The sequence below is a fragment of the Agelaius tricolor genome, unplaced genomic scaffold (genome assembly GCF_023055355.1).
Source record: "Agelaius tricolor isolate 1412-34295 unplaced genomic scaffold, bAgeTri1.0.p SCAF_62, whole genome shotgun sequence".
Classification (NCBI taxonomy): domain Eukaryota; kingdom Metazoa; phylum Chordata; class Aves; order Passeriformes; family Icteridae; genus Agelaius; species Agelaius tricolor.
This window is the reverse complement of record NW_027269322.1, coordinates 763,117-789,948: the sequence shown is the minus strand read 5'-3', so window position 1 is coordinate 789,948 and position 26,832 is coordinate 763,117. Positions and strand designations below refer to the sequence as shown.

The window sequence follows — 26,832 nt, the reverse complement described above, 5'->3', positions numbered from 1 at the left end:
CTGGGAAGAAGCACCATGGAAAGTTACTTGGCTGGAACCTCACATCTTGTTTTACCATGTGGAACAGCAGATGGAGAAATCTAGCAAAAAAAAAAAAAAACATTAATAGTGGAGGAGCCATGGTAGCAAACTGGTGAGACAGCTGGGGAGTTTGGGGGGTCAGATTTTACTCTTAGCTTGCTATTGATTTTTTCAATCAATGACCTTTTAAGATGGTAAAAATAATCATATTTTGTAACATGCACAGATTTGTGCCTTTGAAGTGTATTAAAAACACAAAACAATTCTAAAGAAAAAAACTAAAATTCCTTTAAAAATTCCTTAAAATTTTGACTGCAACAGTGTCAGAGTAGATGGTTCTTTCCCCAGAGAAACAAAACAACTCTGAACATCCATACTCAAAGATCACTTGTATAGTTTCTAGTAACTTGAAATAATTTATGCTTGTGTGTATTTTTTAATGAGTACAATTACAAAGAAGTTTATTTCTGACATACAAGAGGAAAGTACAAATCCAGAACTCCTATGGTTCCCATTTGGCAGAAGGTTTGAAGGCAGGCACTGCATGAATTCCACAGCAGCATGAACTCCACAGGTACATGCAGGTTTGGTGCACAGAGAAGGATGCTCCTTGAAGACCTTGTTTATTGCACTTCTATCCAGTAGTGTGTGTTCAGGGTTCATACAAGCAAGATACTAAAACAAAAGAAATTCTAGAAATAACTAACTAAACTGGTGCTTTGGGCTTTAGATTTCATCTCCCAAAACCAGCTCCTGAGCTGCCTCAGGCTCAGGCTTCCAACCTGCTTGGTCCTCCAGGCTTTCTAATTCTCTCTGCACTTCCTGGATGACACTGCTTTCCTCATAAGCAGAGAGGAGATCTTGAGGGATCAAGCTGAGAAAGGGCATCTCATCCATGATTAAGGGATCTTCTTTTTCAGTGTGCTGTGTTTCATTGGCAGACAGCTGGCACACAGATGTGGTGCTGTGGCTGTTGGGAAAAGGCACATCTGGTCACACAGTACATCATTTTGTGTTCTGCTGCCTGTGAAATTCTCCATTCCTGCCCCATAAAAACATGTTAAATGCACAATGAATGTACCCTAGCTGACTTCACAAGCACCTGATTCTTACATGCTTGACAGCTGGTGAGTTATAAATGTGATTTCCACATACAGAGATCCTAACAGCATAAATAGTTTGATCCTGGTAAACAAGAGCAGTGGCCCTCAAAACAACAGGTAACAAAAAAAAGTCACTTGAATCTTCAAATTCAGATAGAAACTTCTGGACAGTTCAGCTATATTCACACCCCAATTAATTTCTGTTTCTGTATCCTCATCTGAAACGTTGTTCTTGCTAGAACTGACATTTGCTGACAGACCTTCCCTGAGGTTAATGGCACATTAACAACAGTTCTGGTGCTGATAGGATGGGATGGGATCAGCTCTGCCTGCTTCCTTAGAAGACATTTATGAAACAAAATGTTATCCAATTCCTTTTCAAGCATGATAAAACATAGAGTTGGACACAGAAGAGAGAAATATTAATCTGCATCTCTATCCCAGCTATGATGCCTTGTTAGAAGTTAATATGATGCTGGAAAGTGTAGGAGAAAACTTGGAGCGTTTATTTCATAGAAAACATTGGTTTTGTAAAAATGCTTTTAGCAAAACTTAAATGATCTCACTTTCTCCCCGTGAAATTGCTGACAATACAAATAACTCCTTTAAAAGAAATATTAAAAGCATGACCCATGAAAAGTTTGTATTAAAATTCCTTTAACATGTCTTACATTCTAAAACAAGCAAAAATCTGACAGAAACCCAGTCTCACATAGAGTTGGTGGACAGGGACTGTATGCAGAGAATGAAATTGGAATGATGCATTTCAACAGCTGCTAGCCCTGACTGATTAAAAAGCAGTACCAGCCTCATTAATTCACACACTTAATTTACACTGGATTCACGTGTTGCCAAACTCAATTGGGCACATCTGTGTGGGACAAAGCAAAAGGTGCCAATGCTGCCGATGAGAAAAACTGTCAAAACCTTTTCTAGTGAGGCAGAACGTGAGAGTTCTGTAGCTATGAGCACAGCATCAGAGCCCTCCCAAGCTCCAGGCACATGTCTCCAGGCCCAGCTTTGGTGCTCACCTGTGCTGCTGGCAGCTCAGGCCCCCTGCACAGGGACACAGCTCCAGCACTCCATCGGGCTCCAGGTCCCAGGTGATGAGGTTGAGAAGTCTGTTGGAAGGATCGTGGCAGGGCTCACCCTCCTCAGGTAAGGGTGTGCACACAGGAAACAGAAGCTCTGCAGGCCAAGGGAAAGGCGTTTTAGGAGAAGTCTTTAGCTGTCTGCTAAACTGGGGTGACCCCATGTTTAATTCTGTATGCAAGATATAAAAAGAGGCTCGACCTCTTTTCAAGCTCCCTTATGTGTGTGACAGGGAGCCATGAGCATGTTTTTTCCACTAGGTGGGAGTAAGACATTTGAAGTTCATCCTTGATGAGCAAGATCAGCCTGACTCAGAGACTGCTCTCAAGGCAGCACAGCATCCCCTGGAGATCCCAAACTCTTCTAATCCCAAGAAAACGAACATTACAGGGAATCCTCTGCAATGAGTAGCATTAATGGTTTGAAATCTGAACAGACACATACCTCTCTATCTTAAACCCTGTTATTTTTTTCTATTTCTTTGCAGAGGCTGCAAATACAGAGCAATTGTTCAGAAACTAATGAGCTTACAACTCAGATATTTAATTTATTTTATCAATTCTGCTTTGGGCAAAGCTGTCTGATGGCATCTGGGGCTTGGCACCCTCGTTTCTACACAGGGCTGAATTTGAGCCAGTGTAAGACATTATTTAAAAAGGCTGTGTCCTTTGGGTTTCCTCATGTCAGTAACTCCCAATCTCAATCTGGAATTCAGCTCTTCCAGATGTTCCTAGAAAAGCTACCTTCTTCCTCTTGTCTTCAGTCACTTCATATGGCAGGATGAAATATGAGAAGAATTCAAACTCCAAGTTTTTAAATCAGGTTTGGTCAAAAAACACATATATGTGTGTGCATGCATAGACACATGTGCTTTAATGTACATGACCTATCAGTTCCCAGGTTCAAAACATTATATACTGAGCAGCAAATACTCCACAGTTTACTACAGTTTTATATAAAAATACACATCTTTATTAGGACAATCATTTGCAACTCTCCAGTGATGGAGAAAGGCCTCGAGGTTAGGCCTGACCTGAAAAACCCTAAAGCCCTGCTAAAGCAGAGAGCCATAGAGAATAAAAATTCATTGCTATTAATCAATAGCACTATTTTATGTTCTAACAAGAGTATTCTATCATTATTCATCAATGTTCTTACCTACTGAGATATATATATCTCTCAGTGTATATATAAAATTTTCTTAATAACTATATATCTTGCTCCTTCCTAACCAAACTTACTTAGCATTGACGGTCCACTGTGTAGTGCTCAAACATCAACATGAGGAAGCTGAGCAGATCCTCTTCACTTTTGAATGGTACTGGAGCTTTCTCCTTTGTTTTCCTGGAATGCCCTGCAGCCTGATCCACCAGCAGCAGGCTGAGAGTGGGACAGACCCAGCCATCAGTACAAGGTCTGCTCTGGCTCACAGCAAGGGAAAAAGCTAGGGAATTCTGGGAATTATGTACCTGGTGTAGGGAGCTGGCTGGAATTGTGTCCTGTCACTACTAAAGGAAGGTGAACTGTGACAAACGCAGTGAGGAACTGGTGGGTATAAAACAGCAGAAGAAACTGGACCCCAACCAAAGAGGATTGGAGATTGATTTCAGGCCCAAGACCTTCTCCTCTGTGCTCCCTTCTGTAAATCAACTTTCACATTCCCACATGGACTGACAGCATGACCTGGGACATCATTCCTGTGTGTCTCTTGGCTGCCTGGTCCCCACTGCATGGTGTGATGCCCTGGAAGGCTCACATGAAACTGGGGTATGAAATGTGTCTGCAGCCTGATTCTGATGGGCTGCTTGCTGAGAGGAAGGAGAAGCCACTTTCAGCCAGCTCATTAATTCCTTCTGCACATTTGTAATCCTATCATTTTTGCTAATTGTGTGTAAATTTGACACAGAACTCCCCCTTAGAAATGTACATTTTTGTGCTTCTGCTGCTGGTTTCATCTCTAGTGTGCAACAGGCTTTGCTTTCACCAGCATGCACCCCACCAGGCTGTTTCTCACTCCTGAGTCTATCAAGGTTTCTAATGGAGTTAACCCAGTGCATTCCACAGGCCAAGGGAGAACAGCCTGCTGATTCTGTAAAGATTTAACCACTTCCCCTTTTCCCCATAGGGAAAAGCAAGGCACAATTCTTCCCAAGAATATTTCTGGGTTTCACATTCTCTGAACCTCAGAGAAAAGAAAAACAATTCTTATCACTTGCTGTGCCTGTGTTGTGGCACAGCAGAATGCAATATGGAGATTGTTCACCCACAGTGATGGTGTTCTGTTCCCTTGGCCTGTCAGGGCCAGGTGTGAGTGTGTGTGTGTGGGGACTGTGGGTGACAGCCACGAGATTCTGGGCAATGTGAGCAGGGTGAGTGCTTGGCAGATTCAGTTTAGATGTAATATAATGTAATATAGTATAGAATAATATAGTATAATAAAGTAATTAATTAACCTTCTGATATCAATGGAGTCAGATGCATCATTCTCTCCCCCTTGTCGGGGTTGCCTGCAAATTCGATACCCCTGGGCTCAGAAGAGACAAATACCAACACTCCTGCACTCTGAGCTGGGCAGGACAAAGCCCTGGGTACCTTTGTGGAAAGCACAGCAGGTGCCAGGGCTGCAGTCGTGCTGGCTCTCACAGATGGTGCCGTTCTCCCCTCTGGAAATGGATCTCCTGCACTGGCCCCACACGCAGAGCTGCTCCCCACAGCACTCCACATCCCGAGAGCAGGGCTGCAAGGGAAGGGCAGGACACACAGCTGGCACTGCAGCACCCAGAGCAGGGTACCAGAGACAGAACTGGCACTGCAGCACCCAGAGCAGGGCATCAGAGACAGAACTGGCACTGCAGCACCCAGAGCAGGGCATCAGAGACAGAACTGGCACTGCAGCACTCAGAGCAGGGCATCAGAGACAGAACTGGCACTGCAGCACTCAGAGCAGGGTACCACACTCAGAACTGGGCACAGAACTGGCACTGCAGCACCCAGAGCAGGGCCCCACACACAGAACTGGCACTGCAGCTCTCAGAGCAGGGCACCACACACAGCCACACTCAGAACTGGGCCCTGGGCCTGAGCACAACAATGTCTACTTTAAATAAATGTCACATTCCACTGTTTAGGTAGAACTGCTTCATTTCTCAACTGAAAACTGCTTCATTTCTCAACTGAAGCACACATGGAATTGGTGCCAGACAGGAACCTCCACAGCAGAGCAGCAGCACTCCATCCAGCCCGGCCTTGGGCACTGCCAGGGATCCAGGGGCAGCCCCAGCTGCTCTGGGCACCTGTGCCAGGGCCTGCCCACCCTGCAGGGAACAATTCCTGCCCAAAATCCCATCTAGCCCTGCTCTCTTTCAAGGTAAAGCCATTGTCCCTTATTCTGTCACTACATGCACTTGCAGGATGTCCCTCTCCAGCTCTCCTGCAGCCCCTTTAGGCACTGAAATGCTGCCCTAAGCTCTCCCTGTCTCCTCTCTTCTGCAATCGAGGGAAACAAAAAATTAATAAATGAAATGTCATCAGTGGAGAACATTACTGATTTTTTTCCATTGTCAAATGCAGTCAGGAACTAAACAAAATTTTCAGAAGGATTGTTCTCAAAGAGCAAAGCAAAAAACAAGTCTTACTAAAATCTGTTTTTTAGTTGTAATAAGAACCAGACCTCATTGGTAACCAATAGTCTTTGAAAAAACTCTCAGAAAAAAATCTCTTTGTGAATTTCTAGCTAAAGGTTGCTTTGTATGACCATTGCCCAAGTGTTTGAACTACACACACCTAAGGAATCAACCCAGTAAAAGCCGTGTGTGTCACTTTGTTTCCTTTTTTAGGTAGTTTGGTTAACAATCTTAAATAGTCCTAGCAGGTCAGCACTTCAGCAGCTTTTTCCTGTCTGTGTAAAGCCCTGTCTGGCAGCCATACAAAACCTGTATTTTGTTTCCAGTGGATCCCACAGGCAGTGCTGAGCACAGGGCAAGGAGCAGGACTGCACTGGCACTACTGACACCTGATCACTGAAGAGGAAAATGGCCTGTAGCTGTCCAGCTCCTAGGGCAGGGAACTGATCCCACCTCCTCCAGCCTGAGCTCTACAACACAAGATCCAGTGTTAACTTTCTTTAGCCTACAAGTGCTGCTGAGAACTGAAAAGAAAAGGTGGGGAGGGGGGTGGGTGTTGAGCCATCGCAATCTTGATTTTTAATTACTCCCTGTTAACACGAAAATTTATTTTACCCTCATGCAGAAAGCTTTGCAGCTTCTTTTCTGTCAATTTTGACTGGCTGACATTAGCAACAATAACTCACTGAGTTTCTAAAGATCACATGAAATCCCATCTCACTCAGCACTTACTGTGTGCTGGGGCTTGCAGAGCTGGCATTTGTATTCCAAGGTGGAGAACTGGCAATATTTCCCTGGTTCACAGTCTTCATCAATGATACACTCCTGGAGGAAAGGATAAAAGAGTGATTTACCAAAATTCATTCTCCTTGAAATACCAAAAATTCTCCACTGATTATATTTCTTATTTGGGAACCAAGACAAAAAGCTTGCTGGGGTTCTTTGTTCAATCACAGCTCTGCAAGAGACCAGTGCCCTCTCCCTGGCTCATCTAAATCCTCTGGCCTCAAATTTCACCTCCTGAGCCCGTGGCAGTGAGGAGAACACAGTGAGAGTGATATATTTTTGCACCCTCATGTCTGGTTCACAGGGAGGGGATGTTTTCCCATCTAATGGTTATCTCTTAAAAATTGTGTGATTAACCCTCTTCTCCAAATATTTTTTTTCCTCCAGGCTGGAAACAATTTAGTCAACAGAAGAATAACTCATAGCACTGTTCTGAGTCACCTGTTTGTGACCTGCCCAGCACTGGTTTGTACCATTGTTAGTGGAAAAGAAAAAGGAAAAAAAGGAAAAGGAAAAGGGATTACACAAAAATGCCTGAATTCTCTGAATTAAGCACTTGACTGCTCTTTGGCAGACACTAATCTCACTTGCTGGAGCAAATCACCTGTGCAACCTCTGCTGAAAGTTCCCAGTGAGCTTCTCCTTTTCCTCAGATCTCCTCCAGATTCAGCCTTTTGGGGGTTCTTGCCCAGAGGCAAGGCTGCTCTGCAGGAACCAGCCTTGTCTGAGTTACCCATTCTGGCCACCTCAGATGGTTTCCAACAGTTTACTGTGTTCATTTTGTGCAAATTCACAGAATCACTGGGTTGGGAGAGACCTTCAAGATCATCCAGTCCAACCCAGCCCCAAGAGCTCAGCTCAACCCTGGCACCCAGTGCCACATCCAGGCTTTGTTAAACACACCCAGGGATGGAGTGTGGGTGCCCACTTCCCTGGGCAGCCATTCCAGAACTTTCTCACCCTTTCTGCAAAAACTTTTTCCTGATATCCAGCCTGTATTTCCCTTGGTGCAGCTTGAGACTGTTTGATTACTCAGAACACAGAACAGAAGCTAAACACAGTCTGGGGCCTGATTCTTTTCAAGTCCACAACTTAACATTTAAGTTTATGTGTTTATAATTCAGAAGAAGTCATTTTGGCTGTTTTAAGGAATTAGTATCACCAGGCCTAGGCTGCTATAAATTATTGCAATGTTTTTCTGCTTCACTATCCCAGTACTGTGTGTGGGGTTTTTTTTCTTTTTTTTTTTCTTTTCTGTTGCTACATAATCAGATGGATCAAAATCCAAATATCTAAATTCTAGGCAGTATGTTGGAGGTTTTGTGCTCCAAGTGAGCAGCCAGCCTCCTCTCTTCAGGAGCTATGCTCTTCTAGGCCAACTTTGTAGCTTTGTCAGCTGCTTTTATGAATGCCCTGTATAAACCATACCCAGAACAGACTATTTCACTCCTGTTCCATCCCCTTCAGGCAAACAGCCAGGTCTTGCTGCAGTCAGGTTTTCCAGCTGTCCTTCTCCACAAAGGAGAAACCTTGTCATGATTGCTCTAAGCTCATGGAATAACTCTAGCTCTAAAACCACCTAACACCAAAGCTGCAATTCTCCAGTTGCTGCTTCCTCCTGAATTAATGAGTCCCACACCAAAAAACTTTTTCCTTTTACTGAATTGTGTCCCACCAGATCAGACATTCAGTTTTATGAGAGTTTCCAGTCAGGGGAAAAAAAATTCCCTTTGTGTTTTTCTTTCCTGGCATGGCAAAGGCTTCCCTTCATATGAGCTCTGTGGAATTGTGTGCCACACTCCACACCAATTTACCTCCCCCAGACACCCACAGGTAATGCAGAACTCAGTACATGCAGATGTGTAACCATGTATTTTTAAAATTATTTATTTTTCCTTATTTAATCAGGCAACAGACCTTTTCTGATTCAGCTACCTTTAGACAGAATAATTGCTGGACAAGGAGCAAATCTGAACACCTTCATCAGCTGCAGCAGATTCTGAAAAATCCATTTTTTTCCTGGAACTTCAAAACTAAATTATCTCTCAGAATATTTGGTCAAGAGCTTGGGTAAACTGAGGAGAAGGAGTGCTGGCCTCTGATGCACAGAAGAGCACACAGGCTGGGCAGATAACTTACAGACAGGATTAGGCACACTGACAGTGATGTACATCTCCCTGAAATCCCTTTTGGTGTAGTAACAGTTAATGCTGCGGCAAAGGAAGAGGCTGTTTGGGAGTAATACAGAGTGAAAGCAGCACTGCCTATTTATTAATGGGTGTACTGGGACCCACCAACAACAGAGGCCAGGATGGAGAATCCCATGCCATGTACCTGCAAGGACACACTCAGCATCCTGTGGACTCTTATTATAATACTGTGCTCTGCAATGAATATCCTGCAGCACCTGGAAGCTATTTGGGCATTAGGATCTGTTCCAAAACCAATAGGGAAAAAGACAACAAAAAAAAACCCAACAGAAAAATTGAAAATAATTGAAAAGGTTCCTAAGTCTGCTGAAACAACTGCTGCTGAAAGAAATGTCAGGTTTCTTCTCTTTGGTAGATTATGTCAAAGATTATTGCTTTCCTAAAGAATGATTAGTGTCCATTTTATTTGAAGACACAGCAGTGAGTGATGTTGATGACAGCTGAACGTGGCAGCTCCCAGACACAGGAGCAGCTGGGACAGGTCTGATTGTGCAGGCCAGAACTGGGGGGACAAGCTTGGACAGGAGCACTTCCCCCAGGCCTTTGCACACCGTGGAAAGGCACAGAAGAGGAGTTTCCTCTCTGTGTGATGTGCCAGCCTGCAGCCCACAGCATGCACTGGGCTGGAAGGGGCTGCAGGCAGCTCTGCACAATGGGCTCTGTGAAAAACGCCAATCAATTGTTTTTAAAAGTTTAATAGTAATGAAATGGTTATAAAAATAGCAATATAATTAGAGTTATAATATATTGGACAATTTGGATTAGGACAATATGAGACAATAAAAACAAAGAGTTATGGACAGTCCGGGTACCTTTTCTGGGCAAAATAAGCCCGAAAAAGGACCCACATTAACAGAGGATTAACCCTTAAAAACAACAGCCTGTTGCATATTCATACACCTCATCCATGATGCATGAATTCCATTCAAACACAGGATTCTGTCTGGGCAGTGTCAACTTCTTCCTCTGAATCCTGACAGCACAATCCTGCCCATGCGAAGCAGGAAGAAGTTCATTTCTCCTGATAAGGGAGCAATAAATTCTCTTTCTCTGAAAGATTCAGGTGTTCTGTGGCTGCTATCTCACTGTGAGTCCTTTCTTTAGAAGAGTATCTTACATAGCATAGATTCTATTTTAACATTGTGTTATAACCTAAAACTGTATTTACCACACTACTTAAGAGAATTAATACATCATAACTTTCTAACATAACACATATAATGTTCATTTTAATATTTGCCAAAAGCCAATCATAAAATAGGCATTTTTCACAGGCTGGAAGGGGCTGTAGGCAGCTCTGCAGAATGGGCTGGCTGCTGCACTGCACCCAGCCCAGCCCAGCCCAGGGTGGGCCACGTCACCTCTGCCCATACCAGGGAGGAGAAACAGGGACAAGCCAAGAATTTCTCATTTCAAGTCATGAAAGCAGAACAACAAGCCAGAGTTAACCAGCTTTCATACAGAAACCCACTGTCTTTGGCAGTGCTCATCTGGTTTCTGTGCCTCACTGTGGCAACACTTTTAATGCTGTTTTGCTGGTGATACAGTATGTCCTGAAATAACACTTATTTTGCTTTCATATTTTTCCCCTTAATCCTTAATTAAAACCCTAATTGTAGACTAAAAATATTCTGATGATGACTAACCTTCAAGATGGACTCATTGATTTTAAATTCACAACTGGCATTGGATTTATCCATTCCCTCTCCCCACTCACACTCACCCTCCCTCCACATTCTCAGAAAGGTCTTCAAAGGTAACTTTAAACAAAACTCTTCACTACTCAGATCTTCAGCCAATATTTGTCTGGGAGTGAGTCTTTCTCTCCTGGGATCTTTACTCTTTTGTTTAGAACCCAAGGAAGCAGAGGAAGGCACAGCCATGACAATATACAACATTTCTGTGGTTCTCTGGCACAGGAACGGTGAGATTCAAGCAAGAGAACCCCTTTTCCCCTCCCTGTGTAATCTATGTGGCTCAGTCTGCTGGCTTATTGTGATCCAGGTAGAGTTTGTGCCTATAAACTCCTGCAGGAGCTGAGGGGAGAGGCAGGATTGTTCTCTGCACAGCTGGTAAGCCAAAACAGCCCTTCCAAAGTGTTCATTCCTAAACCTCTGTGCACTTCAGATGCTCGTGCCATGAAGTGTGGAGGCAAAAATCAATGATTTTGGAGAGGTGAGGAAGTTCTGCCAGCAGAAACACAGCACAGGAAAGAGTTCCACACAACTGGTGTGACAATCAGAAAATGAGTTTTAGTAATAACCTTGGAAATGCAAGGGAGCACCTCTCACTGCATTTTGGGACAACTGCCCTCCAAAAGCTTCTCTGAACAAAAGCCCCTTTACATGTTAATTAAAAATTCCTCATACAAAGCAATTCCCTTCTCAAAAACCTGTAACTCTGGTAAAACTCAGTGTTAGCCTCCATAAACCACAGGCAGAGATCCTTCCCAAACAGTGACAGAGCTCACCCAGCTGCACCCCTGAGACAGCAACAGCTCCAGCCATGCTCACACTGGAACTGACCTCTCTCAGCAGTGAGTCCTTCTAAGAGTTAACATTTCTGTGTTTACCAATCCCCTTCTAGGTTTTGTTTCAATTTCTGCAAGTTGTTTCACGCAGGGCTGCTCTCCATTACTGCAGCAGATGGCAAAAACTGCTGAGTAGTAGGGAAAAAAAAGAAGCATAAAACCTGTTTTATATCCTACATGTATTTACAAAAAAAAAAAAAAAAAAAAGGCACAATTACATAGAATGGAATATTGTTTTATGGAAACTACTGCCTAAATTTGAAATGCAGTAGCATTCCAGTTCCTAATCTCTCCGTTGTCTAGACAGGGCATGCAATGCATTTGGTTTTTAATGAGATATGGATTAATTTGCCTTGAAATACCTCAGAACCTCTGTAATACTTTCCAGCAGCACAAGTCTCTCACTGCTGTCCTGCCAAGCACACAACACTCGTAAAATCAGGAACTTCTGTTAAAAAGAGACGTCCTAAAAAGAGCAGACATGAGCTGAGAGCTGTGCTGGGGGTCAGTGCTGTGGGGAACGCCAGCTCTTTGGGTGGCTGCTCAACAGGAATGTGGCTGCTGAGCTCAGAACCAATAAACAACACAAAACAAGTCCCCAGGCTTTGTCTTGAACTTCTCCATAGAGCTAATCCCATCCGATTCCTTCTCCCCCATTTCCCAGAAACATTTTATTTGGGAAAACTTCATTTCTGTTTCTCCACAAGGCACAATATAAATGGAGGCAAAATATGTCTACATGACATAACTGAAAGTGGCCTGAGCTTGGCTTTAGGTACCCAAAGCAACACAGGTGTGTTAGCCTTAACATGGTGTCAAAAAGGGAATTATTGAGGCAGGCTGTGATCCCCAATAAACTGCTCACCACCAGTGCAAGAACTGCATCCCTCCCTACACCACCTGCTTATTCCCCCCACACAAACAGTGATCTTGGCACCGGTCAGACCCTCGTGCAGTTAATGCTCAATGTCAAAAGAGGAAATAAATAAAATATAATCTTATCCATGGCTTCAAGGAACCAACTCCAATGAAAGAAGAAACTACACCCAAAAAAACCCAAATAAACAAAATCAAAAAAAATCCTGTCAAATGCCTCAAAATAGTGAGAAAAATGGTGCCTAGGTGCTCTCTCAGACCATACTCTGTTCAGTCTTGGTCAAAATCTCTCTGTATGCCTTGTAATAATTTAATAGCAGGTCACTCTGCAGAAGCAGCCACTTCATTTTCTTCCCTCATCCTTCTTTTTCCTCAGAAAAAATAACCTGATCTTGTCAGGACTACAGCTTCTGCAAATGCTCCTGTGTAGGAAACACAGTGCCAAGTACTCATTTCAATCTGGTTTGCAGTGGTATCAAAGAGGACACATGAGAACTATTTTAATTTAGTAGAAAACCCCCATAAATTATATATCTGTCAGGTAATTAACTTAGTCTGGAAACTAAGAGCTATCTAACTAGGAAAGGAGAAAAGGACTGTGTCTGTGTGTGTGTGTGTATATACATATTTATGTATATGTAAGGTCAAAATACTGATGCACATTTATAAATAAAGCTTTCCTAATGAGTTTGCAATTAATAGTCCTACCTGAGAAATGCATCTACCTGTGGATCTGTTGATGGGAGAACAACTCTTTGATCTTGGATAACCAGGAGAAATGTCTAAGCACTCATGCTCTGACAGACCATGGGTTTTACTCCAAATGTCCTGAGCTCCAGCAGCAGCTGTGGAGCCACTGTAGGGCTGTGCCACAAACCTGTCAAGTGCCAATTATTTGTGAGCAGCAGAGATCACACAGACACAGCTTGGAGGCAGTGATGCTCCCCAGGAGCTGGGTCTGACTGCAGGCTGCTCTTGTCTCTGCAATTGGCAGCTAAAAAGTTCCTGTGATTCACCACTCAACTATGGCAGTTTTGCAAATCTGTAAATGCAAAACAAGGCAGAGTAGCTGTACACAGCGAGGATGTGAAACAGCTGGAGGAAAATAAAAGCCTTTGGAAACAAGAGTTCTGTACTTAATAGCCGCTGGCTAATCTTCACCACCAAATGAAGAGCAGCACACTGAGAGTAAGATGTTGACCTGTGCCCCATCCCTCACTGAACTGATTTCAAACCCTGGATCTTATGGGCTTTGTTCCTTTATAATATGCTTTTTTTTGGTAGTCTACGGCTTCAACAGACTTATTAATGCTGTTAAAGGTGCCAGCCAAAGATAATAATACTGAACAGAAGCACATTGGTGAGGATCCACATTCAGTGGATTTTGCCCATGGCAGAGCTGACAGTGTAGGAGACTGCTTTTACTGTAGAAGAAATTGAATAGTTTATTTTCCATGAGCTCTAGATGGAAGCAGAAGAGGTTTGAATTACAGCAACAGCATTGAAATAAATCATCTCCAGCATGCAAGGATTTTGGGAATATGAGATCCATGTCTGCCTAAGGATGAAATAGGTATTTGGGTCATAGGTGTGGACCCTTTGAAGCTTTGTCAAGACCTCCTCTTTGGGGCATTTGTTGGGATTACAAAAGAGCCTCTTTTATTTTATTAATCCCTAATTTAATTTTCCATCTGAAATCATGTGCCTAGAGGATATTGACAACATGAGATGATGACTGTTCATGAATATTCACCCCATTTCCGAAACAAACACAAATGAGAAAGAAATGAAAAAGGGTCTTCAGCACACTCTTTTTGTCCTTCCAAAAGGAACATAAGAATATGAATGTACTGCAGATTTCCACCATGTATGAAGTCCAAGACAAACACCTACCAGGGGACTAAAACCTTCCCTTGCTGACAGACATCAGATCTCTTGGACCCAGGAAAACCACTAGGGCTCCCCTTTGCCTGACACCACCATGTCCTAAGATACTGCTCCTCCCCCAGGCTTTCTAAGGGAAGAATTTTGAGGGATTCCTCATATGATAGAAATTCAGGAGCAGGCTCTGAGTCATTTCCACACAGAATAACAAATAAACAGACCCAGAATTCCCACCCCGCCCTGTGTACCTTTAGTACAACCATGCTGCATTACAGTATGTGTGACTGGAAGGGAGAAGGGGATTTGTTCTGAGGGTGAGGATCAGGATCAGGGAGGGGGGCTCTCTGTGCAGGCTGCAGAGGTGAAGAACCACAGTGATGCAATCACCAGTGCAGTGTCCCTCAGTGCTATCAGTGACTCAGCCTCTCGCAGGCCGGCCAGACACCCACTCCACAAGAGAAGCCAAAATGCTCTTTGTGAATCACATGGGAGGAAGGACAAAGTTGAGACTCACTCAGCTGACACAGAAATGCATTTCTCGAGGTATTGTATTGCATTTCAAACCACCATTCTACAGACCTTCCTTCCTTCCTTCCTTCCTTCCTTCCTTCCTTCCTTCCTTCCTTCCTTCCTTCCTTCCTTCCTTCCTTCCTTCCTTCCTTCCTTCCTTCCTTCCTTCCTTCCTTCCTTCCTTCCTTCCTTCCTTCCATGAAACAGTACTAAACAGACACAACTTCAATTCACCATTTTCCTTCAATTTCCATGGTTTAGCTTAATAAACCATAGTGCAAAACACCATCAAGCTGGACTGGTAACATCTCACACCTCTTCCTGACTCCACACAAATGGAAATGCTGAGCAATCACTGATCACATTCATTCTCTCTCCTCCTACTCACTGGTATAAAACCAGTATCATTCTACAGATTTTGTAGAATCTAACCCTCCTCAAGTCCAGGCAAAGATTACTTTAGGCTCATCAGATATGGAACAATGTGTTATTGGGCCAACCTCCCAGCCACAGCAAATTCTGCCACCTTACCTATGAGAACACAGATGTAAGCAGCTTTAACCCATTTATCTGCAACCTCTGCATCTATCTCAACCATTCCAAGATTATAACAGATGCAAATAAAATATTAAAAAAAAAACAACCTCTGCAATACATCCAGTGCTCTAGCCTATATTTCCTAAAGCCTTAGCTACTGTTGTTACCCTTCCAGCTAAGGCTTGCTCCTTAATTAGATAACATGGTTTCAGCTAAAATCTCAAATAAGCAGCTGCTGGAGCCAATGGATTAAGTTACATAATCAAAACCAGTGGGAAAAAATTTCTCATTTGCCTTAAAGCTTTTCCTCTCATGGGTAATTTGCTACATGTGTATGGCAAGAGGAAAGAAACACAGCTGATGAACCTTTGATGAAGAAAATCCATACTATGATCTCTTAACAGATGTCCCTAGATCACAAAATTGCCACCAGCACACATAAAAGATTCACTCTTCTGGATGGATGTTACCAGAAAGAGAAGAGAACCCCAAACATTTCTCTTATAATAAACAGGTTGATCTAGGAGAGGCAGAAAACAAAATCATTCATGGTGATTTGTTTTTATATCTCCCTATGACTTGGGCATGATCTATAAATTACAATTGCACAGCCTTGGATCCCCAAACTCAGCGTGCTGTGAGTGGGAAAACTGAACCAAGCCCAGGGAAAAGGCAAACAGGCTCCCTTTGAATCATGGCTTGCTGGCAGAGGAGTTGTGGCAACCAGCATGCAAACAAGGGAGAAGCAGGAACCTGCATCCCTCCCTGGACATGGAAAGCTCCAGACAAGGCAGGATTTGTTCCCACAACCAACAGGAATGCTGAGAGCTTTAGAAGTGCATGGACACTGCTGGAGCACTGGCTGGATGAGAGAGTTTTGTACCCTTCAGGAGAACTCACTGGTTTACCAATCTTCTCTCACTAACCATGCCTGGAACATTGAATCAGCTCTAGGCACTGCCACTCTTCTACAGTGACAGGTCATTTTTGGTGAGGAGACATTTATGACAAGAAGAGCTTTCTCTCCTCAGTATTTAGCTACTCAAAGGGTAACAGCCCAGGGAGGGAAAAACGCTGAGGTGACTCTTCAAACAACTTAATAAAAATATTCTTTTTCTTTGGAGTTTAGCTGGAATAGAAATATCACATTACAGCACATGAGGATCTGGAAAATTTCATAACAATTCTAAATACAGGCACAGACTGGAATTGCTAATGAAGACTTTGGGAATATCTGTTAGTACTACATAGTTGTGTTTCCCTAACTCGACAGAAAACAAACAATTTAAACTAAACTAGACTAGCAGGAAATATGAGAGAAATCCTAGTCACTCTTTTACTATTTTTTTTCATTATTAACCAAGGAAATTTACTAAAGTTATCTAAACTGCTTCAGACTCCCACTGATACAAACCAGAGCAGGATTTGATACCTTTATTTAGGAGTAACCCTTTTGCTGTTCCATCAGTTTGCTTGTCTGGAAATCTAAGCCACCATTTAAGAGGGGGGAAAAAGAAAACCCAAAAAAGATACTGATCTGTGTTCTCTGACATGGATGGTTGTGTTTTCAGCCAGAACACCTGTCTGGCTTGCCCCTCAGCAAAAGGCACCTTGTTTCTCCTGCCCCTGGTAAGGTCTGGCAGCTGCTCCCACTTTTTGCTTTTTTGCTGACGGTCAGTGAGTCCCAGAGCTGAACTGAGCCTCCCTGCTCACACTGTGGCCACTGCACCCTGCAGGGCTGCACAAGCCCCTGCTGTCTGTGCCCTCTGTCCACTCTGTGTGCACCCACAGCTTCCCACACAGCCCTCTCAGGGAGAAAACCAGCTCAGGCTGGACCAAGCTCAGCAAACAAAGATGGGGACACTGGGGAGTGTGTTGGGCAGCTGGTAATTACAGGGATTTCCCACCTTCCTCCTCAGAGAAGTTTCTTTGTGCAGGATCAGACCTGACACTTGTATTTCAAACTCCTCCTGGCAGCTCTTTCCAGTCACTGAGGCTAACATTCAGACTGGTTTCTGGCCACAGCCCAGTGAACATCAGATGACTGTGAAAACCACTGGGTTTAGACACTCTGTGACTGGCAATAAGGCCATCCTCTCATCCATGACCTAAATTAAATCCCTTAATAGCTTTTACATCACTAAGGAGCATTTGCTGCTTATGGAGTTACCTATGAAGTCTCAGAGATATGCACACAGTCCATCACCCCCTTCATACAAGAATAAGTCCCTCTCTACAACAAGATTCACAGCCTGAAAACACCCCAGATTAATAAGAGCAACTCAGAGTGTTAATTGAACAATTCTTCTCATCTTTAGCTAAATCCACTTTCCCTTTGCACCCTTCTGCACATCATTTTCTACTCTAACAAACACAGGCTCCTTGTCCCCATGAACTATTCCCACTTGCCCCAAAGCTTCATATTCTACACTGCTGAGACCAAAACTGAAAAGGGAACCAAAAAAGGGGGTTCAGTAAAACATGAAGAATTGGCTGAGGATGTCTAACCATGCCTGTCTGAGGAGCCATGGCTCTCCTGTAAAACAAGTCCAATTTGCCTTATCTGCTCCTCCTCCAAGAATCCCCTAAAGGGTGGGTGCTGTGCAGAACAGACCTGCACTGCCCAATGATTAAGGGAGCAGAGCAGTCTGGACAGCTAACAGAAGAGCAGACTCAGAGTACCAGGGAATCAAACTATTAAATATACAAAACCTACCAGATTTAGATATTACGTGATTTTTGGCTAGACAGAGACCTGGATTTCAACACAGGAATGCACTCACAGTGTCTATTGATAGTTTAAGGTTGTTGAGTGCAAGTCACCAGGGGTTAAAAGTTCTGTGAAAAAAGCAACAAAAAAATTGGACCCAAATATAAGATTGCCCAAAACAAGTGTCCTCCCTGAGATATTAGGGAGCAGAAGTCAACACCAAAATGCTGCATTTTCAAACTTCTGCCATGATTCCTCTCCTGCAGTGCTGCTGATTGCATGGAAAAATTGCAATTTCCACTCCATTGAGTCTTCCTTCTCAATTTCCAAAGCTTTCTTTCTACAGAGCACTGGAAGGAACTCCTCTCCCTGGAGCAGGATGAGCCTCAAAGAGAGCAGCTCCAGTACATGTGGCTGAGAACATGGTTGGTGAAATCATAGACAAGGTGCCCAAAGAGGAACCAAGTGGTTACTTTGGCAGTTCTGGATATGGCAGGGAACTGGGAGCTTGAAGAGCTGCAGCTCAACCATGTAAACCACTCTTTTTCTCTAGAAAAGGGGGAAATTGAACTGTTTTCTTCCTTTTTAGTACTTTCCTCCTAGAGTAAAGGTAAAGGCCAACAAAGGGTTTAAATGAGGCTGTTATAGAAGGGATGCCACCCTTTCTGTCTGTACAGATGAACCAGAACCTGCCAGGTCAACCTGGAAAAGCTGTTCCACAGTGACACCTCCCTGCCCAGAGCTCCAGGGGTGCCTTCACATGGCAATGGAGGCCTGGGCATCCCAGGGTCTCCTCCTAAGGACAGGCTGGTGTTTGAAATCCCTGAGAGAGCAGCTGCTCTCTGTGTTTGCAGAAGGTGTGGCCCACAAGGAAACTTTGACCTGTGCTGTGTAGCCAAAGAGGAGGCACAGCCCTGCCCTCAGCAGCCTCTGCCACCAGGGGCAAGCAAAAGGCAGGAATCTGTTCCACAGTGCCAAAATGAAATGAGAAATGTGTTACATTCTTCCAGTTCCCTGCTTCACTCTCCCTAGACACCAGCATCATTAAAAATCTCTTTCAAAAGAGAGAATTGAAAGCTAACAGATATACTTCTACTAAAATTTGAAAAAAAACCCAAAAAACAACTGCAAACAAACCCACAAAAACAACCTAGCTAAAAAGAGGCATTGCTTTTTTTATTATTTATCATATTACTAGAGAGAAGAAAAAAGCTCAGGTACATTAGCTTTGAATTACAAGAGAGAGCTTATAATAGAAGAGAGAGTAAATTACTGCTCTGAATGGAAGTGAGAAGAAATGCAACTAATCTTTCTGTAGCAAACCTTACCAGTACCAGTTTTGCTTCCTTTTATTTTTCATCCTTGCTTTTCCTTGGTTAGGCTAATATATCACACCTGATACAGGCCTAGCCAACAAGCTAGAAAAGATTTTGATCTTCATAGGATAATGAGGAATGCTGTTACTTTTTGCTGTGCTCTGTGCTTGAACTTTTGACTGAAAATACTTTATTAATTTGCAAGCTTCCCAATGCTCCCTGAAGAAACAAATTACAGAGGATTTGAGCCTTAAATCCAGGAACAAATGGATGTGAAGCCCTCCACAGACTTTATGCCCATCCAGCTACCTCTTGCCTGTGTTTGGCCTCTATAAAGACACAAGAGAGCTGGATTGAAGCCTGACATCCACAGGGGCGACTGCCAGCCCTCAGTGACATCTGAGAAAGTGAATGTGAGTCTGGGAATGCACTTGGGGCCTCCCAGAAATGCAGTGCCTCTGAGGAACTGGAGTGCACTGCCAGAAATGGCAACAAGCCCAACCCCACTAGTGGAGACTCCAAACAGCCCCAGCCACAAAAGCCCTGCCAGAGGAGCCACCACTAACAGAGAGCAGCCTGAGGGGAATGCTGCTGGGATGCAGAGCCAGGAAGAAACAGTCAGAAAGGAAAAGTCTGTGTGGGGAGGATTCTCCCTCGTGTTTCTGTCATATCTGCCCCTTATGTTTGTGTGCATGCTTATGTAGATTTATTTATATGCTCTGTTTGTGCGTGTATTGGTACCTGCTTCAGGAGGACAAGCACTGGGATTTAAAATGCAGGCACAATCTGTTTTCCATGGAGCTGCTTCTCCAGTGCTGGATTTCTCATTGCAGCTAGTAAGTGGATTTATTATTGCAATGCAGACACTTCTTTGCCTTCGTGTGAGGCTCTTGCGTCATCTCTCAAAGCCCAAAAATGCCACATGAAAAGCTTTCAGTGATTTCAGAGGCTTATAACCCAGCACAGAAAATAAATGTAAACTGGGGAGGGGTAGGGTTCCAGTTATCACAAATTACTGCAGTAATGAATGACACTGAGTTTAAATTTCAGAGCATGTGGTTTGTGACAGTGCTTAGAAAATTCTTCTTTCTACCAACCAAATTTGTAAAGAGCAGGAGCTGTGGGAATCCCCAACTTGTACAAGTTAAGGCTACAAACTGAGCCTGTGGAACCAGTGGAATGACTCTTCCACCACCTGTGCTCTGTGAAGCCTGTGGCCTGGAGAGTGACCAGGACATGTCACAGTGTCTCACAAAACTTCAAGGATGAAAATCTGTGTACATAAAAGTGACCTAAGGGCCAAGTGCAATGTTTTCTGCAACTCATTTCCCAATACTTTTACCTTAAGTTTACAGACCTAAGTGACAGTGCCTTTTCATTTGGACAAAATCTTTCTTCTGCTTCACAGATCTCTCCACAGTACCACTCCTTTCCTTGCTGTAACCCAAATCTTCCAATTCTTAATTGCATTACTCCTACAATATTTCTTTGTGCTTGTAATAGCAAAAGTGATTCATATTCCCCCTTCATGTCTAAAGTTTGCAAGCATTTTCAGATTTGCTCCTTTTAGGCACCTCTTAGTCACATTAATTTCACTCTCTCCTTAAACAAGGACCAAGTACATCTGGAGGCTGCTTTTCCTCCAAGTTGGCAACCTCTAAATAAGGTGTTTGTACCCTGGGCATGCTGAAAGTTCAGAATGAGTGTGAGGGGGGAAATGAGCATGAACAGCTCTGCTCCAGCAGCCTGCAGGGGGGTGCTGGGGAACAGGGGGTGCAGGATGGCGGCGAGGAGGAGCTGGCAGCACCAGCTCTGTGCCGAGGCTGCCACCACCAAATCTGACAAAAATCTGCATTCAGCGCTCACATCCTTCAGCTGGAGCTCTGAGAGCACTGGGAGAGCTCTGGATGCAGCACTGGCTTGGTCAGTGAGGCAAACTTCCCAGATGGAAAATGCAGCTGTACCTTGATATATGAAGCTTATAAGGAACTGTGTATGAAACCTGGAGAAAGTTCATTTAGAAATAATTTTTACAGCTGTTAGAATGATTAGCCACCACAGGCAAGCCAAATACATGATGAAAATCACTAGTGTTGTGTTGCAGTGCTAAGAAGGTTAAAAAGTTTGCCTTTGTACACTGGGTTTGAAGATGATGATCACATTTGCTTGGAAAAAAAAATTGGATTGTCTTCATTACTTATTAAAAAGCACTGTGTAGGATGCTAACACTTTGTATAGAATCAGCTGCAGTTTAGAATAGTTAAAATTTATTTTATACCTTGAGTTTTCACTTAAGCTACAAGCTTTGCAAAATAGTAAAAAGAAAAAAAGTAAAGTTGCTTGTGTGTGCTATATTTTGCTACTTGCCATTTTCAAGCTTAAATAGCAGTATAAAAACATGAGCCTGCAAGAGGGAAAACTTTAGAAAAGAGGCACTAATTTCAGGTACTATATCCATTAAAAATTGGAACTAATGACATAATTTTTCCATTATTATATTTATATAATGATTTCCATAATTATATTTATAAAATAGTTACAGAGCTACTTCTGTGAAAGAACTGGAGGTAAGTTCTTCTAAAAAAAGCCAGGGTATGTTGAAGTAAATCAAATCACAAACTATTAGTTAGATGAAGCCAACTCTCAGAGGAAACCTGGCAAGCCCAATCTTAGTAAGAGCACAAAAAATAATCCATTTTGATAAGACTATAACCAAAGAAAACTCAATTTTTTAAAGCAGTGCTATGTGCTGAATTTCTCATGTGACTACTGATGTTTAACAAATGTACTTGTGCTTGCAAGACTCATATAAAGAATATTAGTGATCTTTTAAACTCCTTTGAGAGTCCTTAAACAACCATATTTTGAGGGGAGGGGGATTTATTGTCCCATGTCTCTCCCTTCTCTTCAAAGTGGCATTTCAGAACCAGTTGTCCATCACTTGTTAGGCTTGAAAAGCAAATAGAGCCATATGTTGTTCCAAAGATTCCTCATAAATGATTGATTTGGGGTTATTTATTTTCAACTGTTTAAATCTGTGAAGCATTTTTTTAATGTAAGACAAGATCACTGTTATACTAAGGATTTATCCACACTCACTGGAAAGGGCAGTGTAACTACCTTTGCTATTTAACATTTACATTTGACAGACAAGTAGTCAAACATGTCTATCAACCCCAACACTGGAACTCTGTTTCCAAGTCATAATAGTCTTAAGTTAAACTAATTAAAAAACACAGACGTTTTTGACTGCTTACCCCAATGGTTTTGTGTTTCAAAACATTCCAAAATTTTGTTAGGTGAACTCTCTCACAGTCTTCTGAACAAGGAACCCAAAGTTTTTGTTTGATTTTCAAAAAGAAAGAAACGTGCTCACTCACATGATTCCTTTTGTTTTCTCCATCTCTTATGGATGTAATAACTGTCTCAGAAAAAACTGTTGATCCAGTTTTGTTATCTGTAACCTGATACCAGAAAAGAACAAAATATCAAACTACAGTTTTTATTAGTCCTTTGTTACTCTCAGCCCTACATCCTGCAATCATTAACCCACTCCCACCCCCTCTTTTTTTCCCATTTTGCTGTCACTCTTAATAAACCATAATCAGAAGGGAAAAGTAGATGACGGAACTACCTCCCTGTCTAGTTAAAATGACACTGTAAAGGAACCAACTGAGCAGGAGATGGTTGGGTTTTCATTCCCCATGTAATAGCTGTAGCTGTGTTCTATTTTTAGCAGGCCCTTTTTCAAAATAAATTGTTATTTCACACTAACCTTTCGTGACAGGTGTCCTTAACACGGTGACTAGTCAAGCACAGAAGATACAATCAAACCCCAAAGTAATTATCATCAGGAAAATTGACACTCCAAATTATTTTGTGAATAAATATGTAAAACTGGGCTGGAGGAGGAGGGAGGTTTGAAGAAAACCTGCTTAAGAATGGAGAGGTCACCATATACAAGTTTTCTCATACCTTATCAATTTCTTGATGGGTCTGAACAGTTCTGTTGCCCACTCTGGTTTCCGTGTTGGACTCGTTGTGGTAGTTGGGAGGTAAGTCCTCAAAGCTGACTTCTGACAGCTTTTTTGCCCCTTCCTCTTCAGCTTCCATCTGCCAAATTAAAAAAACATAACAAAACAACTGAAAATTAGCAAAAATGTCACAAAAGAGGCCGAGCCATGCTTCCTGTGCAGGCCCCAGGGACAGACACTACCTGCTCCAGACACTGCCTGCAGCTGCCCTTTTCAGGGGCCAGAAAAACAGGGCTGAGCTAAACCCTTCAGCTCTGGGCTGGTGAAGCCAAAGTCAGTCCCTGTGGGGGGAAAAAAGTGTGCAGGCCACTGGCAATTTGGTATCTGCACAGGCTGGTGTCAGTGGAGAGCCCAGCTTTCTGCTCTTCACAGAAAACTGCTGAAAACGCCAAGCAGACTTTCCATTCTGACAAAGAAGAGAAGATAAGAGAGAGAAACAAAAGCCCCTTGAAGTCAACCCTGTAGATGAGGGTGCACACATCCAGAATTTAATTCTCTGTTTCAGTTCCTACTGTCTTTGTGGGATGAAGGGTGTGAATCTTGTAAACACACAAGAATAAATCTCTCCTTTTATTTGCAACTGCTGTAACAGAACTGGGAGGCCAAAAGTTCAACCAGGATGAACAACAGGATTTTCCCCAAGACAAAATCTCTCCTTTTGGTGTGTCTGTTTATTTTAAATAACAGCTGCAAATCTTTCTAAGTGCAAACCATTTATCTCCTTAGACTCTGCTCAAACAATTCACACTTTGCGCTGCATCCAGGCAGCAATCCAGAGCTGACTACAGAAAGACAGAAATTCTGATTACACCCTTAAGCATCTTCGCAGCATTGTAAAGAATGGTTTGCCTCAATGTATTTGCAGTCTAAATGAGGTGGATAACAGTGATAGATTTCAGAAACCATCCAGAGGACAGCAAAAGACCCGAAATTAATTTAATTATAGTAAACCAAGGTCTGTTTCTGCAGCAGGTTGTCAGTTACAGGTTTTTGCAGACTAAGTATTTTTGAATGAGAGGAAAAGAGAACTTTAAAGGAAGATTCTTAACAGGTAGGGGAATGGAAAGCCCACAGGAAAGTTGAGTGCAGGGACAAGGTGTTTTTACAACCATATGAGACACTGTTTGGGATCTGGTCTCAATTTATGGCTCTGAAACAGATCCTGGGCAATTCTGGGCCAGCAATTTCAGATCAAGACACGCGATTACACCACAGGCAAGCTGCTCCTCCACACATTTCCAGGACACTTACAGCCCTGAATGCTGGCTCGGGATACCCTGGTGCTCCTTAGCTCCCGCGGCACAAAGACCATCCCGTAATTCTTCCCTCCGCTCCTCCCCTCCGTCACTTCGGCTCCAGCGGGACCATGGCCCGCACCTCTGCCCGCCGGCCCGGCCCATCGCATCCCATCACCCCATCCCATCCCATCCCATCCCGGGAGGAGACCGGGCGAGCCCCGAGGGCCGGCGGGCACCGGGCCGGGGAGCCCGCGCTGCCCGCAGCCGCTCCCTCGGGGCCGCTCCGGGGATGCTGCCCGGCCGGGGAGCTGCGGGAGGAGGGAGCCCCCGGCGCCCCTCACCTCCTGCACGGCGTTGCGTAGCTTGTGCTGCGTGTCCTCCATCAGCGCCTCCACCTCCCGCAGCATCTCGCCCAGGCTGGCCGCCCGCCGCCGCCCGCCGCCCGCCGCGGGCCCGCACAGCGCGGCCACCAGCGCGGCCAGCAGCGCCCAGCGCCGCATCGCAATGGCCCTCGGCTCTCCGCTGGCCCTGCTGGCCCTCCGCTGGCCCTCGGCTCCCCTCGCTGTCCCTGGGCTCCCTCCGCTGTCCCTCAAGTCTCCCCGCTGTCCCTCGGCTCTCCGCTGTCCCCGCTGTCCTTCGGCTCCCCGCTGTCCCTCGGCTCTCCCCGCTATCCCTCGGCTCCCCGCTGCCCCCGCTGTCCCTCGGCTCTCCCCGCTGTCCCTCCGCTGCCGCCGCGGTCGCTCCGCGCTCAGCGCCGGCGGGCGGGCCCGGCCCGGGCGGGCGGAGCCGCAGCCCCCGCCCTGCGAGCGGGGAGGATGCTGAGAGATGGGGGAGATGCCGAGGGGAAGGAGCGGCGCGAGTTTCCCGCTCAGACCCGAGACCTTCTCGGTGTTTTGGTCGGAAGAGGAGGGTGGGAGCTGCGTGGCATCTCCACCGTGTGCTTTGCTTTCCAGTGAAGGCTCTGGAGAGATGCTCTCGGCTCAGAGGGGTGACCTGCATCTGACTGGCAGTAGTAGAATCGTAGCAGAATCCGCCCCAGTCGCCAACTTCGAAAGCTGATCTTCTCTGATATCATCCTAATAATTAAGAAGCTATGAACCAGCATTAGCCTTTTAAGCCAAAGAAAGAGGGTTTCCCCCCTCTTTAATGGTATGCCTCAACTAAACCCCAGCCGCTGATTTTTTATCATGCTCAGGTCATGACTCACTTTCTCTTTAATTATCCAACCCATTTCTGCCTATTTCCCTTCAATTTTTTTCTAAAAAAGATTCAGGCAGTGTGGGAGTTTTGCAGGCATCCCCAACATGGATGAGGATCTGACTCCATGTTTCAGAAGGCTTGATTTATTATTTTATGATATATATTATATTAAAACTATACTAAAAGAATAGAAGAACAGAATTCATCAGAAGGCTAGCTAAGGATAGAAAAGGAATGATAACAAAGGCCTGTGACTGACCGAGACAGTCCAGACAGCTGACTGTGATTGGCCATTAATTACAAACAACCAACATGGGCCAATCAAAGATCCACCTGTTGCATTCCACAGCAGCAGATAACCATTGTTTACATTTTGTTCCTGAGGCCTCTCAGCTTCTCAGGAGAAAAAATCCTAAGGAAAGGATTTTTCAGAAAATATCATGGCTACAAGGCAGCATCATCATTTTGTATCTGTGTGTGTCTTCCCCAGTTTCCACGTTGTTTTTCCTCCTTGTGCTGTACCCCAAGAATTGCACTGACATTTTTTGCTGCAGTCAGCTCACAGCTCCAGGACAATGCTGTAGTGCCAGGATAGAACTGTCCTATAAGTCTCATTTTATTGTGGGGCCTGGGTGAGGGATAATGGTGGGTAAACTATGAAAGTCCTGAAAGTTCCCTGCAAGTGCATTATTCCAATAATCACCAGTATAAATCCAGTGCTCCTGGCAGGCTGGGGCAGCTTCAGGCAGCTCTGAACGCCGGCAGAAATGCAGCAGAGCTGGGGATGTGCCTGTCCCCTCAGGGAAACCCTTCCTTCCATCTCCCAGCAGCCACACATGATGCTTCTGTCCAGTGCCACAGAAGGTCTCGTTCTGGACACACCATGAATCTTAGCTTACTGGTACAATAGTCTGACTTTTCCTTTTTTTTAGATGCAAACCTCTTGGACTACGCAGTGTAAGGAATAAAGAATGTTAGCAGTTATCAGGAATCAATTAAGAGTTCAACTGTGTTCCATCACATTGCAGGAAACATGGCACATGAAACTGTGTCAGCAGAGAAATATTTAGACAAGGAATTCCTCTTTTCCACCTCTGCCTTTGTATTTAGGTTCCCAGTTCATCCACTGCCTCAAATCAGCTCAATAATATTGAGCTGACAC

General features: G+C 44.0%; 1 protein-coding gene across 1 annotated transcript; it reads right to left on the bottom strand.

Annotated features, from left to right (window-relative positions):
• Nucleotides 1–409: 409 nt before the first annotated feature.
• Nucleotides 410–25,110, bottom strand: DKK3 (dickkopf WNT signaling pathway inhibitor 3). The gene is made up of 7 exons (XM_071456604.1): nucleotides 24,812–25,110; nucleotides 23,174–23,311; nucleotides 22,579–22,662; nucleotides 6,572–6,664; nucleotides 4,809–4,953; nucleotides 2,156–2,312; nucleotides 410–991 (listed from the first exon to the last, which is right to left on the bottom strand). Exons 1-7 carry the CDS (start codon nucleotides 24,968–24,970, stop codon nucleotides 748–750), a joined length of 1,020 nt encoding a protein of 339 aa, XP_071312705.1. The 5' UTR covers nucleotides 24,971–25,110; the 3' UTR covers nucleotides 410–747.
• Nucleotides 25,111–26,832: the final 1,722 nt, after the last annotated feature.